The sequence below is a fragment of the Canis aureus genome, chromosome 11 (genome assembly GCF_053574225.1).
Source record: "Canis aureus isolate CA01 chromosome 11, VMU_Caureus_v.1.0, whole genome shotgun sequence".
NCBI classification, from domain to species: domain Eukaryota; kingdom Metazoa; phylum Chordata; class Mammalia; order Carnivora; family Canidae; genus Canis; species Canis aureus.
Window position 1 is genome coordinate 63962662 of NC_135621.1, and position 18357 is coordinate 63981018.

At 36.4% G+C, this 18357-nt stretch overlaps 1 protein-coding gene across 12 annotated transcripts in view; it reads right to left on the bottom strand.

Annotated features, from left to right (window-relative positions):
- The window catches only part of PUS10 (pseudouridine synthase 10), a 71126-nt gene that overhangs the window by 12043 nt on the left and 40726 nt on the right, over positions 1-18357 (bottom strand). For all 12 annotated transcript variants that reach the window (XR_013389740.1, XM_077915537.1, XM_077915531.1 and 9 more), the window contains 8 exons: positions 18043-18077; positions 13797-13908; positions 11642-11703; positions 11313-11358; positions 9105-9169; positions 7687-7772; positions 6484-6609; positions 546-602 (listed from right to left, as the gene is read on the bottom strand). Coding sequence is in view for 11 of the 12 variants with exons in the window: in XM_077915537.1 (XP_077771663.1) it covers positions 546-602; positions 6484-6609; positions 7687-7772; positions 9105-9169; positions 11313-11358; positions 11642-11703; positions 13797-13908; positions 18043-18077 (589 nt within the window). In the remaining variant the exon portion in view is untranslated. The remainder of the gene's footprint in view (positions 1-545; positions 603-6483; positions 6610-7686; positions 7773-9104; positions 9170-11312; positions 11359-11641; positions 11704-13796; positions 13909-18042; positions 18078-18357) is intronic.

Below are 18357 nucleotides of genomic sequence, written 5' to 3' on the forward strand. Positions count from 1 at the left end.
CGCCCAGGTATACCAACCAAGCTGAACTCCATCCTCCTAAGCCTAATCCACTAGTGAAATGGAAAAGCTGTGATTCCATAACAGAAAGGGACTATTAATCTCAAGCTCAGGATTAACTCTCATCATCTTTTTTTGTAATGCAACAATGTAAAATGAGAGAAATGAAGGCTAAGAGAGCAGAATCACTTTTTAAATGAAGATGTGCATTTTTGAAAACTGTACTGGTACTGCTGAAATGTTATCAAATGGAACAATTAATAAGCAAACTTTTGGAAAAACTCAGGCATTGCCTTATTAATGCATATAAAAGTCCCTTAGAACCTACAAGTATACAGTAAGGATGGCCTCTTAAGAAATGAATCCTGTTAAAATATAATCATATAATTTATAAAGGTAGCTCCACAATCCACAAAGCTTCCTCACCGGGAGAAGCCGTGGGCTCTGCCCACTTTGGTTTTAACTAAGCAACTACAGCGAACCTGCTGTCTGAGAACGATGACAGTCTGAAATTTAGTTCTAGTCAAGTGATGCTGTTGCAATCTTACCATTTCCTAATGTTCTCACATCTACATCTTCTCTTCCAGAGGAGGAAAAATTAAAACCTTTGCAAAGCAGATAAAGAAAAATAATCAGTAACATAATAATCCTAAGACTTTCATTCCCATCCTTTAGTAGAAACCCCATTTGTCAGAACCCCTGGGTGGCTTAGTGGCTGAGTGTCTGCCTTTGGCTTAGTCGTGATCCCAGGGTCCTGGGATTGAGTCCTGCATTGGGCTACCCACAAGGAACCTGCTTCTCCCTCTGTCTGTTTCTCTGCCTCTGTGTGTCTCTCATGAATAAATAAATAAAATCTTTAAAAAAAAATTTGTCTTGAACAATCTACAGGAGAATTCCAAGGGATAGTCATCCCACCTCTAATCTCAATCTCTAATAAAAATAGCAATGATAATAAGAAACACCATTTAATGAGCACTTATTTTATGCTCTGAGCTAAAATTTTGCATACATTATTTCATTTAATTCTTATTATAATCTTAAGATATAGGTATTAAATAAAAGAACACCAAGCTTCCAAAGGGATAAGTACTTTTCCCAAGATCACATGATTAAATAGCAGAGCTGTTCCTTATGTCAAAGCCAGACCTTAGCTATCACCTGATGCCATCATCTCATCTCAAAGTCAAAAGGAGAGAGTACTATTTGGAGGAAAGCTCCACTACAACCCTGGCCACAAGCTTATAGTGAAAAATCTATCATTTTATCTTTTTTTCCTTAAAACAAAACAAAGGAAAATCATTTATTTGTGAATTAAACTCTATGAAAAGGAGTGAAAAAAGGGTTTTAAAGCAAATTCTTTATATTAAACAAACTTAAGGTGAGACTACAACAAAACCAGTGTTCATTCTAAGCTAGATGGATCATCCTAGACTAAAATGCTGCAAATGTTAGAATGGGAAATGGTATATAAAAAAGGAGAGGGGTTACACCACAGTGTTCTCTTTTTCTTTTTTTAAAGATTTTATTTATTTATTCATGAGAGAGACAGAGACAGAGAGAGAGAGAGAGAGAGAGAGAGAGAGGCAGAGACACAGGCAGAGGGAGAAGAGGGCTCCCTGCAGGGAGCCTGATGTGGGACTTGATGTAGGACCCGAGGATCACGCCCTGAGACAAAGGCAGAAGCTCAACCCCGAGCCACCCAGGTATCCATCCTGACAGTGTTCTCTAGATACAAAACTGATGATTTCACCAGCATTGCCATAGCAAACATTACCACAAGCAGGCATTATTATAAATGCTTCATACACATTAACACTATGAGGTAGGCACTATCATTATACTTGTAAGTAAAGGAGACAGACAGGATAGGTAACTGGCCTAAGATCGTATCACTGGTAGGTGGTGAGGCCAGAATTTGAACCAGACAGTCTCACTCTAGAGTCTCTTAACCACCACAAAGACAGGCAGAAGAGTTTAGACTTGTGCCCACAGGGAAAGCAAGACCAGTTTTCTTAGAGCAGGGATTAGAAAAGGCTGGGATGTTTGGAGAACTCTGGTCAGTCATTAGAGTTTGGCAAGGTGTAAGATCTCTGAACACATATATTGGGGGCTAGAACTCAGATTCACATCCTGTTTTATTCATTCAGGAACAAATATCTACAGTGGGTATGTGCAAGGCATTCTGCTAGATCCTGGGGAGACAAACAAGATGGACACAGCCCTTATCTTCATAGGGCTTACTATCTGTGGAAGGGTAAGGAATGTAATATAGTGGGTAGGTGAGGACAGGAAGCATACAGGAACATTCCCGTACTAAGAGCTCAGCTGCAGCATGAGCAATGAGGTTTATAATTTATTCCTCAATGGTCCAGCCACTTTGGAAGGCACAAGATGACGAAGAACAAGATAGCTGTGAGGGACAAATGGGAAAGGTGGAAGGAGAGTGAACATTATTTTGATAGCCATTTTTTTTCCCCAAGGGAAGAGTCTATATGTAAAGGTCCCAGGTAGATTTTAGAAAAACAAAGGTTAACAGGCTTGAAAAGTTCTATGAAATGACACTGAAGATTAGCTCTCTTTTCTAATAAGATATTTAGCTGTGAAGAAAGTAGGATTTCATTCTTCTTTCACCTCTAAGAAATCCCTTTTGTAAACCAAGGTCAACACTTTAGAGAAACAACCTCTGAGCTGTTGTTTACCATGTACTGCCAGGGTCAAGTGGGCTCCTCTCTGCCCACAGGGCCCAAAGCTATGGGTCTCACAGAAAGGAGCAGCCCAGAGCTGGTTAGGTAAGGACTAGATACCCAGGGTAGGCCTAGAATTTGGGCTGCTGCATTAACACTTGAGAACTGGCCAGGCAAGCAGCCATGAAAGCCATAGGGTCAGGCTCTTCTCAAGGTAGAGAATCTAGGCCAGGCAAAGAGTAGGATTCTATGAAATATTAAGTCCCAAAGAACCCTCTATTCCATGTTTACACTCTGTTGTTAAGCTGTTAATAAAATCCATAGTAACATCAGTTAGCTTCTAGTCAGAGTCGACAGACTCAAGAGCAGCACTAACTAGGGGTGGATAGCTAAATGCAGAGTTCAGAATGGCATCTGGGAAGCTGAAAGATACTGACTGCCTGGGGCTGCAATCTGTCTTAAACCTGCCCACCTCCATCTCCAAACCAGCCATAATGTTAGGGAACCAAGGGATCCAGAGTGACTGAGCCATAACCTGTGAGTGGTAGGGGTGAAGGGAATGAACAGGACACAAAGAGGTAAGTCTACCAATGACAGCTAAATTAGATCAGAAATCTCCAGTTCATAAATTAGCCCAGAAAACTTCCATAAATCCTAGCTCATTTGTAAGAAAGAGTTGCAGAAAGCTGAGCTCTTGATATGTCCAGAGAAACATTAAATCCAGACAAAGGAAGAAGAGACATTTATTCTATCTCTTAGAAAAATATTTCAAATATGGACACTACATTCAGAAATCTTCTGGCGGGGAGTAACTAACATTTTATTCCTGTGAAATTACGAATATTAGCTGATGACAAAATTAAAAGGAGTATTAGGAAATATATGTTTAGGGAACCCTGGGTGGCGCAGCAGTTTAGCACCTGCCTTTGGCCCAGGGCGCGATCCTGGAGACCCGGGATCGAATCCCACGTCGGGCTCCCGGTGCATGGAGCCTGCTTCTCCCTCTGCCTATGTCTCTGCCTCTCTCTCTCTCTCTCTCTCTCTGTGACTATCATAAATAAATAAAAAATTTAAAAAATTAAAAAAAGAAAAGGAAATATATGTTTAAAATTTGGCTTTCTTTTTTTTTTTTTTTTTTTTTAACGATTTTATTTTTAAGTAATTTCTACACCAAAGTGGGGCTGGAACTCACAACCCTGAGACTAAGAGTTGCATATTCTATGGACTAAGCCACCCAAGTGTCTAGGTTGAGATTTCTAAATTCACATTATGCCTTGTCTTATCTCCCTAATCCTGAGCAAAAGGCTCAAAGGGATAGATATTTCAAAAATATCTAAAAATACAAGTGCAAGAATCAGGAACTATCAGCAGTTCAGCTGGTCTGTAGCAGCCATCATACTCAGGACAGACAGATGATGGGATTGACAAATGAGCAGAGGCCAGAGGACAAAGGACTCAGAAGATCAAGTTCAGTAGTTTGGACTTTTATCCTGTATGTAGTCACTGGCAAGTTTTCAGCAGGGAAATAACATGACAGATATTCATTCAATAAGTGTAATAATAAATGGGTTAGGGGAAAATTTCTTTGACACATTTACTGTGAGAGTGTGTCTAAGTTTATTACTCACTAACTAGGGGATTAGCTAGTGGATAATATGATGTACCCATTTAAAAGTGACTGAGAAACAAATTTGTATTTCCCATTTGTATCTTAAGGAATCTTTATTTTTTAATTTGTATTTTTAAAAAACTTTACTTGACATAGAGAAGGCATGGGGGAGGGGGAGAGGGAATCTGAAGCCGACTCAGCACTGAGAACAGAGCCCAACACAGGACCCGATCCCACAGCCATGAGGCTATGACCTGAGACAAAAACAAGAGTCGAACGTTCAACCATCTGAGCCACTCAGGTGCTTCACGGGGAAGGAATCTTTATAAAAGTAGCTAGAGTACTTCATATAATACTGCTTATATTCAAAGCTGTAAACCATTAGAGGTAAAACAATCAGAACCATCTTCCCAGAGCTGTCAAACATGAACCACAGAAATAACAAGTAATATATCTGAGATACGTAGGTTTAGCAAATTGATGCTACCGATCAGCCATTTCAAACAACAGGTTTTTATCCCCTAACAAGGAGCCAGTTAGCACAGAGGCTCAGCGGTCTGCTTTTTCTCAAGCAGCTCTTAATAAATTTAAGACACAATTACAGATGCTAAATACACAGTTTGCTTCATTTTCAGTTTGGGTATAATTTTTTCCCCCTCAAATGGAAAATGAAACCACGCTAACTTCATGAAAGATTTCAAGGGGGAAAAATACAGCTGGTTAGGAGCCTCCCAACAGCCCTATTGATAACGGGGGCTTCCTTGGGACCCAAATAATCAAAACTGAAATTTTCTTGAGTCATCTTATAGAAAGAGAGTAAGGGGGACCTAAAAAAGAGTTTGGAAGAGACTTTTTGGGCTAAAGTTTGATTTTCACATCTTCATAATTTGGATAATGCTTATGAGATAACCAGTATGTAAATATTAAATAGGTAAAAGCTCCTGCCAATATCCTAGAGTCTTGACTGCTTAGATTTTGGAAAATGTTAGGTTGCTAGGTTAATTTCTTCTTTATTCAGTAAACAATACTTTTTAAAAAATTTTTTAAAAATTTATTTATGATAGTCATACAGAGAGAGAGAGAGAGAGAGAGAGAGAGGCAGAGACATAGGCAGAGGGAGAAGAAGCAGGCTCCATGCACCGGGAGCCTGACGTGGGATTTGATCCCGGGTCCCCAGGATCGCGCCCTGGGCCAAAGGCAGGCGCCAAACTGCTGCGCCACCCAGGGATCCCTTCAGCAAACAATTCTTAAAGACCCTTAAAAAGAGGGTCCATGAACCCAATAGGCAACAACAAATTATAAGAAGGATGTAGTTTAAAGCGCTTCTCTTTCCTCTTGACAAGCCAGAGAGCTGGAAGGAACAACAACCATATCTCTTCTCAATCATCTGCTTGCCATTCCTAAAGCAGGCTTGTGTTAAGGTGTTTCAGAGAGAAGGGTAGATATCTAGTTGGTTCCTCAAAAAAGGTGTTCTAATTAGGCTAGGAGACCCACTTCCAAGTAAATCTTTATTTACTGCCTACAGTTTTTCCTGATGTACAACATGACTTTCTGCAACTCAAATCTTAGCCTCTTTCTTCTAGTCTAATCCTAGGTGAAATCACATCTATGTATGCTGCCTGTGACCTGACAACCCTATTGAGACAAAGAAAATAAACCTGACAGTATCTGACTCATCCCACAAACCTGGGCTCATTAATACCTGGAAAATTAAAATACAACATACTATCATTAAATCTTTGTAAAATGATAGCTGTTGATCTATTTTCTCTAATCTTGAACTTTATCCCAGGACAGTTGAGCAGTTAAGATGGAAGCTCCACATCTGCCAATGATTATTTTTGAACAAGCACTACATGTGGAAGGTGTGTTTTAATTTCCTCATATTCCCCCAAAAGAGGCCAAGTCTCAGGTGTCCCAAGGTCAGAGCTCAAGTACCCTCACTTAAAATAGTTGCAATGGTTTTGAATTTGCTCAGGAAAGAATAGTCATCTTGAGAAAGGAAAGAAAAACTTGGCTCAAATCCAGCCTAAGTCAGAGGTGCTAGGACACGGTGAGCCCTGTTCATGGGAAGCTGCCAAGCAAGGAGACCAGATGTGGTGATTTACAAAATTTAGAAATCCTTCCTGCCACCCCCAAGAAATCTATTCATGAATTATAATGTGTTTAAAATATGAATATTATAACACTTACTCTCTGCTTTGAATACTGCCAAAAGATGATCTGAAATTAATTCTTCCACTGAAGATTCCAGCTTCCTTTCTCCATCAATTATCCAAGGAGTCTGTGGTAGATTCCTGGAATATTTATTGTATCTCCCTGCCAAAGAAACATAAGGTAGCCTGGATGGAACGGTACAATTAACACAATAAGATAAAACAACTATTTATTGAGTGCCAATATCCTAGGTGCCATGATATAAAACAATGCTTAGCCTTCAACTAACTTACAATCTAATTTGGGAAGCCAGCACATACACATATAAATACTTAAAAGATTTAAGATAACAGTAGAAGAGATGGCTAAAGATATGATATGAATCATCAAATGGGCTCTAAAGGAATGCTCAATAAATTTATTAATCTGATTGGCTGACTGAACAAGTTATAATATAGAACACACCAAGGATCATTACAAAAAAAAAAAACAAACAAACAAAACAAAACAAAACAAAAAAAACAGCAACTACTGCTTTCACACCTGATTAATAATACTTTTAATGTAATACTCATTGGTGATAAAACATCCGAAGAGTTCAAATACAGGACATTTTGAAGTTTTTGTAATTAAAAAAACACCACAACCCTAACAATATGACTCACTGCTTTATGAATAAAGCTGCACTAATGGCAGGTAGCTTTTATTACCATGGGCCAAGGTATTATAGTTGAAACTAGAGAGCAATTTCATTTCAGTTATTACTGTGAAATAGATGTAGCTTTCAAAACAAAAACTATTTGCTAGATTACCTCTTGGGAAGGTCAATGTAACCTTTTTTTTTTTTAAGGCAGAAGCTCAGTCTTCAGTCATTTTGCAGATAATATAATTATTTTTTCAAGTTTGCTTTCATGCTCTCTATGGCTACATTTCTCCTGATCAGTTTCGGGTCTCTGCATCTACCCATATTTCTATGGGTATTGGCCATCTCTGGTGGAAACTGTTAAAACCCGAGAAGCGTCATTTCCCTTTGGCATGGCATTTTAAAGAACAGAACTTAAGTGGGCCTTAAGAACACCTAAAGACCTAAAGTAAGCTTGGCTATCAGTCCTAGTCCTCAATTTAACTAGTCAGAACCTAATAATGAAAATAAGAAGGAAACAGAGGAGAAGTCACTTGAGTTTTTCAGAAAGGAGAGTAAGTTGACAGTGTAAGTATATTCTAGACTAAATGTTTTACCAGCCACAAAAACAGCACCATGAGCACACTCAATTTCAAGAACAGTGCATACAGCCTTTGGTGAGTTTGGAGGACAAGGAAACTGCCTGCAAAACAAAATAAATTTTACAGCTACTATTTTCCAGACATGATATCGAACCACATAACTAGGATGAATCAGCATTGTCTGAGATGCACAGAGCCCAAGTCTCTCGTGGACCAAGCCACTCCCTACCTTTAAGTTTCGGAATCATAAGCATCCTTCCAGCCTCACATACATTTTAATACATGAGAGTGGCACTAAGTAAATCAGGGCTCTGCTACCACCTTTCACTGAGGAGGCCTCATGTTCCCAGATGATCATTTCCAACAGCCTTGAGATTTGAGAAAAATACCTTGTATTTATGAAGTGGATTAGCCATTTAGCTATCTGTGAACACTTGGTGCCAGCTTACAAAGCCCTTAATCATTTGATTAACTACTCACAGGAGTAAGTCCCACCTAGGGGGATAGTCTCCACCATTTTTCTCTCTCTCTCTTTCTCATTCCAACTATGACCTCAGGGCCAGAAAAAGTGGAATGTGGCAGACTCTGACCTTTTAGCTAAGAAACTTCCATCCAACTGAAGACAGACAGGAAAGAGCAATGTATAGCTTAATTTTCTGGCTACCGTCTGGGAACTTCCAAAGCCATGGGCTGGAGTCTACCTATAAATGACTAGATATGGAGTTACTCCAAATGCTCGGCTTGAAAATGTCATTGTTTCCCAAGATGTCTTAGCAAAGAAATCACTTAGAAACCCAGAAACTATTGCTTGTAGAGACTAGCTAACTTTACTTTCTAAAATTTAATAGAAGTATTTCCATTTTCTGAGACTTGCTTTTAGTCAGTAAGATAAATAAAACCTTCTTCATAACTTCATTGTTTGAAATTTATTCAAGGATATTCTGGAAGGATAACTATGATAATATTTTATTAAATAAAATGAACACAATGAGAATTAAAATATAAGGTTTATTGTATTTCAGCATATTTTAACAAGTGAAGAACTCATGAGTCTTTTTCTCCCTCTTCTGGAGATGGATAATACTCAAAATGCAGGATGAGGGATGTATTGGGACCAGCTCTGGGCTGGAGAGTCAGGAACTCTGGCTCTAAGTCCACTCTACTACCCAGTTGATATCTTAGGCAAGTCAACTCCCTTAATATCCTCTCTTTGGATTTGATTTATAAATTCAAATACCAGTTCAACAAACATTTATTGAACACTACTATGTGCCAGGTACCGTGCCAGGGAGTGGGGATATAACAATGACTAAGACACAACTGTCACCCCTGAAATGCATCCAGTTTTGTTTTAGAGATAATCCAGATTATCTCTAACATTCCTTTTGTTCAAAAATTCCATGATACTTCCATGTTTCTATACTTCTACTTACTTGCGGAAATCCTCTTCTTTTATCTTATTCAACGCTTTCATAACTGCCATTCTAGTGAACACTGACTATATAAGGTAAAAATGATAAGAAAAGACATTTTATCACCCAGACAAGAAAACATCAGAGGTGAAACACAGAACATGGTTGGAGAAATTACATCATTTTAAACCATACTTACAGGAGACAAATACTTAATAGCTTCAAGAAAATAAAACATAAGCATTCATACTGTCAATTCTCCCCACAACTCCTTCCAATTTAGTCTATGTCCATAATACCAGGTAGATCTAGAAGAACAATTTAGCAGCAGGTTTCCAGGCTATGAAGTAAATAGAGCCAACCAGCCTGCCCTGGCATCTAGCGACTCATTATTACTCACCAGCCACAGAAAAATTAAACAAATTCATCTACAACAAATGACCCACACTGGACTTTTTAAGATAGAAAAGCCAAACCACATGGTAGATATACTAGAAGAAATTAGTGCATATATACATAGTTTACTATGATAAATCACAATTGTCTCTTCTGTTTTGAGAAATTACACTTGGCTATAAAGAGGCACAATGTAGGCACTTCAAGAGTTTATCAACAAATCAATGATTTCCTAAACCCCAAAATATAGAGTTAAAACTGAAAAATTAGTGCCTATTTGTTAAGATATGAAATCTTAAGCCTGAAAGAATCTCAAAAGGTCATTTAACTTGCTTCCAGCAACAAACACCTACACTACTGGCCAAATGATGTGGTGTCTCATGCTTTGACAAAAATTTCCTTATTCTATTATTTGGTGCTGATACTTGTGCATTTCCTCAAAGATAACAAAAACTGAAATAAGATCTTCAATATAAATATGGCTATAGGTCATTTAGACAGAGCCTTTCAATGGCATGGTAAAGCAATAAGCTGTAGTTGTGCTCAAGATGTTGAGCCCTCTAATTCACAAAGGCAGAGGAGCAGGGCCTGGACAGCAAGAACTCCCAGCCTATTGCTTCCAACTTAGAGCAACTTCATTTGTTACCCTCAGGGCACCAAACGAACACGGTAATGTTCTAGGTGTACCATGATGTGAGAAAGGTGGGAAGCAGCGCTTTAGGCGTTATCTGTATTTGTAATTATTTCTGCACAGGGCATTTGACAAATGTTACAGACTCTTCTCACCCACTCCCCCACCTCCTGCCCCATTCCCAGTTCCAAAAGGCTCAGCAATTAGTCAAAGCAAGAGTAAAGACCAACAGATGTATCTTTGGCAATGAACTTCTATATTTTTTAACAACCAAAAGGATATTAGTAAAACTAAGAATGCCTGAGTCTCTGCATAAAACCAGCTAAGTATCTGTGGCATGAAAGCTTCCCATGATCATTGCCATGCCATTCTATCTTGGCATAGTAGAAACTAGAAGTACATGCTAACTAATTTGCTCATTAACATGCTCAAGACCAGCTCACATCAAATAAAGGAAAGTCAGAATAAAATGACCTTTTGCAAATGTAGCCTGAAATTGGCCATATTAATTCAGACTGTCTTAAGTAAAATAATTTATTTTGGATTATATTTCTTAAATACTAATTCCTAGAAAATGAATATTAGACAAAATTTGGAATGCTAACAATTTTTTTTAAAGATTTATTTATTTATTTACTTATTTATTTATTTATTTATTTATTTATTTATTTATTTATGATAGACACAGAGAGAGAGACAGAGAGAGGCAGAGACACAGGCAGAGGGAGAAGCAGGCTCCATGCCAGGAGCCCGAAGTGGGACTCGATCCCGGGACTCCAGGATTGCGCCCTGGGCCAAAGGCAGGTGCCAAACCACTGAGCCACCCAGGGATCCCCGGAATGCTAACAATTAACATGGATTTTCCACAATGATGTAATTTTGAGATTAAAACCTAAAAGTCAAATTTCCCCCAAATGGGTAACAGTAACATCATTGAAACACTGCTTCTAAATTTAACACCAGGGAAACAAGCCAGACAGTGACACAAATATGAGATAGTTTGTGTTATGACTTCCTAGCTAGAGGCAAAGGTGTTTAGAGTTGAAAAAAATAAAAAAAATAAATGTAGCAAATAGAAATATTTAAAGAACGATTCTTAGTATAATACACTGCCAGCATTTCTAACGGATATTATTTTGTTGTTAATTTGAATATTCAGCTCAGACAAAACTCAATAAAGAATAAAAAGAAGGAATCCTTACCTGTTTGTTTTTTGCTGGCTTGAAGCACTCTGGGCATATCGCACGTCTAAGTAAAATTCAAGTTAATAAAAAAAGTCAATCAATTTATTTTGGGGTGAATGTAATTCAAATATATTTCATATATATATGAAACTCAAGATATCAGGAGTAGACAAAATGAATCCCTATACTAGCTGTGCTGGTATGCCTACACCCTTATATTAGCACATTTTAAACCTTAGACATGACAAATTCTGATATGCTCACTACAAAGAGGAATACTATTTCATGAAAACCAGAAAGCATTAACATTGTTATACAATTGACATTGTTGTTTAGTAGCAACTTACAGGAAGTGGCAATCCTCAACTGTTTCTGGGTGAGCAAAGACCACACTTACTTCAAACAAGCTCTAAAAATTATAAAGAGAGTTTAAAAATGAGCAAAAGGAAACCAACATCTAACCACTTATGAATGGAAATAGAAATTGACTCTCAAAGACTGGCTCAGAAAGAGTGACAAGGAAAACTGGAAATACTACTGTTCTCAAATCAGCTTGTTCACAGGACAGGGGGAAGGAAATAGTTTTGTTTTTTGTTTTTTTACTTCTATAGCTCAATCACTAGTGATTCTACCAAAAAAAATTTTTTCTAACAAATTTAAAATAAATTTGTAATGATTTATGTGCATGTATATGAATTTGATGTGAAGATGAAAGAGAATTCAGGGAACTGGAAAGAGATAACCGAAAGAAAAATTATTCCTGTTAATACTATGATTAGAATTATTAGCAAAGCAAAAGCATTTTATACACATGCTTAAAATTAAAATCTCTGTGGGAGCCTTTATTTTTATTTTTATTTTTTTATGATGCTTTAAGAACTCAAACTTCCTAGTGGCTTTGAGTTTCAAAAGAGAGTTCTTAATTTTCTATTACAAAAATGATACATACAAATTATAAAATAATCAAACAGAATGGAGTTTTAATCCCACACCACTGAGGTAGAATGTAGTAACAGTTTGGTGTATTTCTTTCTGGCATTTTTATGAATATAAACATAAACATATATACTTCTTAGGATATTAAACATACTTTTGGAAAATTGCTTTACTTAGTGAAGATTATGTTGTGGACATCTTTTCATCTTTTCAACTCTAGGGACTGTTGGACATTTAAGTTGTAAACTTTTCTGTTATTAAAAAATTCTACAATGAACATCCTTGCATACAAAAAAAAGCACAATTTCATACTCTATATATATTAATCTCCATAGAGAACAAAATTCCACATTGAGAAAAACAATAAATGCCATACCATGTAACAATTTTATCTTTTATTATTTCTGTATATACTGATTGCATTAGATTGTCAACAAGCATATTAGCTACTCTAGAATCACAATACTGAATACCTAAATTTCTTTTTGCTCTCTAATTTACAAAGTAAAATTAAAGACACTGCTTTTACTCAAGAAAACTTCACTCACTGTGAATCTATTAGACCACTGTTGCATCTTTTGTTTTCTATTTTCTGTTCTCACTGGTTTGACATGTAAAATTACTTGTACTTCAAAACTGAAGTTTGAGGTAAAAATATTTTGCATCAATGACTTCTCTAATTTCCAAAGTACTTTCATTACCTCATTTCCCCTCCATATATGTGTGAAGTGGTTTTATTCTCTATTCTGTCAGTATTCAGTTTAAAAGACAGAATTTATTCTTACTAACAGAGGGAAACAGAGCTATATAATTTTGAATGGTGAAAAAAATTTTTAAATTATTTATCTTTGAAAGATGGGTTTGTGATTTTACTTGAATAGAGGTGTGTCTGATAGTCATGGAATTTCCTTCAAGCACAGTGATGAAGCAATGAGGCTATACTATTAAAATCTAATTTAAGATGAGCTGGGAATATATCCTGTTTCCACATGCCTAAAATTCAGTCCATTCTGGAGACTGAGGCAAGGTCCATTCTGGAACAGGGGAGATGGTTAAGTGGTCTAGTTTCAAAGGCAGTCTTTACCTAAAATTAAATAGAGGGACTTGAGATACCAACAAGGTGGGAGAAATTGAACCCATGTTCACTGTAGTTGATTGATTATATTTGAAAACAAGATTAGCCACAGATAACCAAATTTAAATAGTCTAGAGTTGACTCTATACTTATTCATAGTTACTTATATATTGCTTTTTATCAGTATATGTCTCTCTCCAATTAAACTATAAACATATTAAAGGCTCAGATTTAATTCTAATCTTTTAAAGTCAGTTAGGGTACACAACATTTGTTACACTCATAAGTGTCTTAGATCACAAAGGAGTCTTAAAAAAATAAAATCTTTCTCAATTTAAGACGGCTGGAAATTAATATTTTAAAAGCTTAAAAATTCTCCATTGAGTTATTTAAAGAGAAGATTTTTTTTTGGCTAATCAATACTCTGCCATATAATGAAGTAAAACTGGTAAAACCAGAGATTGAAATTGACGATGTTAATGACCCAATACCTTTCCATCAATGGGAACACCCAGTTCCTCTGAAAACAGGGGGTGAGTTATCCATTTGTAGGCTTCTTTTAGCTGCACTATATCATTTCTTCCCAGCGACAGACTCTGCTTTCTGAATAACATAAAAATTAATTCACTGACATGAAAAATTTCACTTTTTCTAATAAAGGCAAGAATTTATGCAATTATTTTAAAATATTAATTGATTGCCTACTATGTCCCAGGCACTATTTTACACATTAGATAGAAAGCAGAGAACAAGCAGACAAAAATTCCTCAGCTCATGGACCTTATAATCTAGTAGAATCTAAAAACAGCTTTTTAATATGGTATATAAAACAGTTTTCAAACTCCAAAGACAAAAGTATACTAAGGAGTATTTCTGAGCCACCACTGCCAGATTCCAGGATTTACACATCAGAAGCCAGTAAGGTAGAACAGAAGGGATTGTTTATCACTCAGAAACAACACTGTGTATTACAATAATCTCATCCAGACTAAAAAGGTTTGTATCTACTTTCTTCCTGATAATGTGGCTTACTTTTGGGAAGTCAATGTAAAAGCTATACTTAACTGTCCAAGAAGAAACATTAAATCCTAAAGTATCAATGTGCTAAAACGCTTATCAATTTAACATAAGAAAAATGTCTGAATAAAATTCTGACATTCCTCCCAAATCTATTCATGAACCAACAAATAGGTTTGGGAGAGTCTCAGTTATGATCTCTAGGTTTTAGTTTGTAACCTAAAATTGTTATAGAAAGGAACTGAAGAGGGTGCCTAACTGGCTTAGTTGGTAGAGCATGTGACTCTTGATCACAGGGTCATGAGTTGAAGCCCCACATTGGGCATGGAGCCTACCAAAAATAAATATTTAAAAAGGAAGTAATTGAAGTAAAAAGAAAGAAAAACATGCATGGTATGATATTACTAAAACTGCTTTGCTATGCTGAGAATACTATGATATCACTAATGAATTAACAAGTCCACATCATTCAAATAATTAAAATGACAAATCGGTCTTATGGCTATATATAGGTCTGCTTTTAACAAAAGAGATGGTAGGACCAACTTGTGAATCATTTTTTCTATGTCCAATTTCACAGAAATGACTACTTGTATCAAATATTCATTGTAATTTAATTCTTGAAGACAAAATGTCACTACTAACTGCAGGTAGAAAACAAAAAGTAAGTTAGCTAATGGCTAAATTTAATTGATCTAAAAAATATATAAAGTCGACTTTCCTCTAAGAACACAAATTAACAAATAGTTGATGTACATATTCTATATCCAGCTAAGAGTATATAACTGGTTACACAGAATGCTTTCATATGCTTTGGTATTGTAGTTTATGATGAAATACCCAGATAAACCCTATATCTGACAAATAATCAAATTACTCTCTACATTCAAGAACTTATTGAAACACTGTTTGAGCTTCTTAAACTGTTCTTAATTCTCTATCAGAAACATTTTAAGCATTTTATTTTATTTTTTTAAAGATTGTATTTATTCATGACAGAGAGAGAGAGAGAGAGGCAGAGACACAGGCAGAGGGAGAAGCAGGCACCATGCAGGGAGCCTGATGTGGGACTCGATCCCGGATCTCTAAGGATTACACCCCAGGCTGAAGGTGGCGCTAAACCGCTGGGCCACTGGGGCTGACCCATTTTAAGTATTTTAAAAGACTATCTTGATATTGTATCAAGAGTTCAGTGATATTTGCATAAAATAGCATCACAGTTGAAAAGTAATTAATGTATGAGAACACATTTTAAAGGATAAAAAGTTGAAATAGAAAACACAAGGATAGAAAACTATTTAAACATTCTTTAGACTCTAGAGAGTGAAAGGGTTGCAGCAAAAACCAATCCTAAATATGGGTTAAGGGATCCCTGGGTGGCTCAACTGTTTAGCGCCACCTTTGGCCCAGCGTGTGATCCTGGAGTCCCGGGATCAGGTCCCACACTGGGCTCCTGCATGGAGCCTGCTTCTCCCTCTGGCTGTGTCTCTGCCTCTCTCTCTGTGTCTCTCATGAATAAATAAATAAAATCTTTAAAAAAATGCTAAATATGGGTTAAAACATTATTCATGTATTTAAGAAAACTGGTATTTTAAATCCTTCATAGTCTTTGAAATATATTTAGACACCTTAGTCCAGTTTAAAAAACAAAACAAAACTATAGGTATTTTTTCCTTCCAGAGAAAAGGGCTAGTAGAAAGAGGTTAATAGACATCTTGGAAACCTTAACCTTCTAAACAAGACAAAAATTTAACACTTAAAATGCCAGATTTTCTTCCCCCTTTTTTTTTTTTTAAGATTTATTTATTTATTTATTTATTCATGAGAAACACAGAGAGAGACACAGGCAGAGGGAGAAGCAGGCTCTCTCCGCAGAGAGCCTGATGTGGGGCTTGGTCTGGGGATCCGGGATCACGCCCTGAGCCCAAGGCAGACACTCAACCACTGAGCCACCAGGCATCCCAAAATGCCAGATTTTCAATCCTGTAAATTCAATGTGCCTTACTAACTTTTCTAATATAATTTCGGGAGTTTTCACAGAGGTCCTTAGCATATCCCTGATGGTCCTAGAGGAGTTAGTAGTCACTGAGGTAAATTCAGTCCCAATTGAGTAGTCAGTAACTACATTTCCCTCTCTCCCCTGTCAGGTAACTACTGATGAGGATACCAACTGCAATCACTTTTGCTATAGATACAACATGACAACCATTCCAGAGGAAAGATAAATCAAAATATCCGAGCACAATTAATTTTTCTAAATTCTTTGAATCTAAATTCTTTGAATTTCTAAATTCTTTGAATTCCTTAATGGCAATTCCTCTACAATATATTTTTTAAATTTTATTTATTCATGAGACACACAAAGAGAGAAGCAGAGACACAGGCAGAGGGAGAAGCAGGCTCCTTGGGGGAGCCTGATGTGGGACTCGATCCCAGGACCCCAGGATCATGGTCTGGGTCAAAGGCAGATGCTCAACCACTGAGCCACCCAGGTGTGTCCTTCTCTACAATATTTTGAATGTAGAATGAACTACAGATACTGAGGGAAAAGATTAGTACTTGCTATTTTTTCTGTGCCAGTATCTCTATATCAAACAGGATCTTTTGGAAGAGCTAAACTTAGTTTGAAATTCTTCAATAAAGAATACAGCAGCAACTCACAACCAATGTCGATGAGAACTGGAAACATGCCTTGGCTATGCTAAGAAATTTCTCAAACATAGGATCAAATTTTATTATGCCAGAATCACAAGCATTTGAGACTAATTTAACATAACCTAACTAAACCCCAAAACCTTGGATAGATATGCTGCTATTACCATTTCAGAAAAGCAGATGTGAAATCGAAAATAAACAAAAAAGCCAAATCAATTACTTTTTAAAACCAAACAAGATTATAATACAGAAATCTATACTTCTCTCTGTGCTTTTCTCTCCAGAGTACACAGGAATCTTCCAGTAGTCACATGGCCCCTTTTTTATATTGGTATAGAATATTTAGTTTCAAAATCCAAAAAGGTCTGGAAAATTAAAGATTTTTTTCTTAACTCAGTTGGCAACCTAACACTGACTTGAACATGTGAGGCTGTTTGGATACTTTGTGTAACAGGCTTAGTGTGAATATTCATGTTTCACTGCAGAAATATTAACGTGTTTGATTATGGAGTACCACCTCAAACCATGGAGGGAAGGGGTATGTTAAATATGGTATTTCATACCAGATACATTTCTAAAATCTAAAAAAATTCTCAATTCTAAAACACATTTGGTCCCCAAGAGTTTCAGATAAAGGACTGTGGACTGTCTATACCCAGATAAACTCACTGTTGTTCTGCTGTAAGTAGGATTTTACTTTATCTTTCATAGTGTAGTTTTATAATTTAATTTATAAGACTAGTATAAAATTTATTCTTTTATAATAGGTTGCCAAGTTACATTATATAAGCACCTAATGTATAAATATAAAATATGTACTTACATTCATTTAAATCTACAAAACAATGAATCCACTTTAATAGAATATCAATAATATGCCATTCAAATAAACTGATTAAACAAGGTTGACACCTAAATTCATAAAATAATTTTTTTTTCTGTTAATCTCTCTAGGAGCTAGTGAACTTCCTTTTAAAAGAGATAGTAGTAGTAAAAGTACTTGAAGATTCAGGTAGCTTTTATTTAAATGATCAATTTAAATTACTTACCTACCTAATTACTTACCCCATTTCCTGTTTTACCAGCAACGATGTAGCATGCTGTAAGCAATTTAGTCACACCCGGAAAAAGAGAAAAGGAGGAAAATGTTCATTGAAATGAAGTTCCAGTATCATTACTAAAGTACTTAAAAATTTGTTAATCAAACTCTCCTCTTTAGGGGAGGAGTTAATGTTCAGAAATGTGGCAATGATCTCATTGTCATTTAAAATCAGAAATGAGATAAGATGCCACTTTTCAGTGCTGGGTTGCTTGTGGCCTAGGAACTCAACAGGGGTATCTTCCTCCTCCCTACAGATTTCTATCTCATTAATGAGGTAT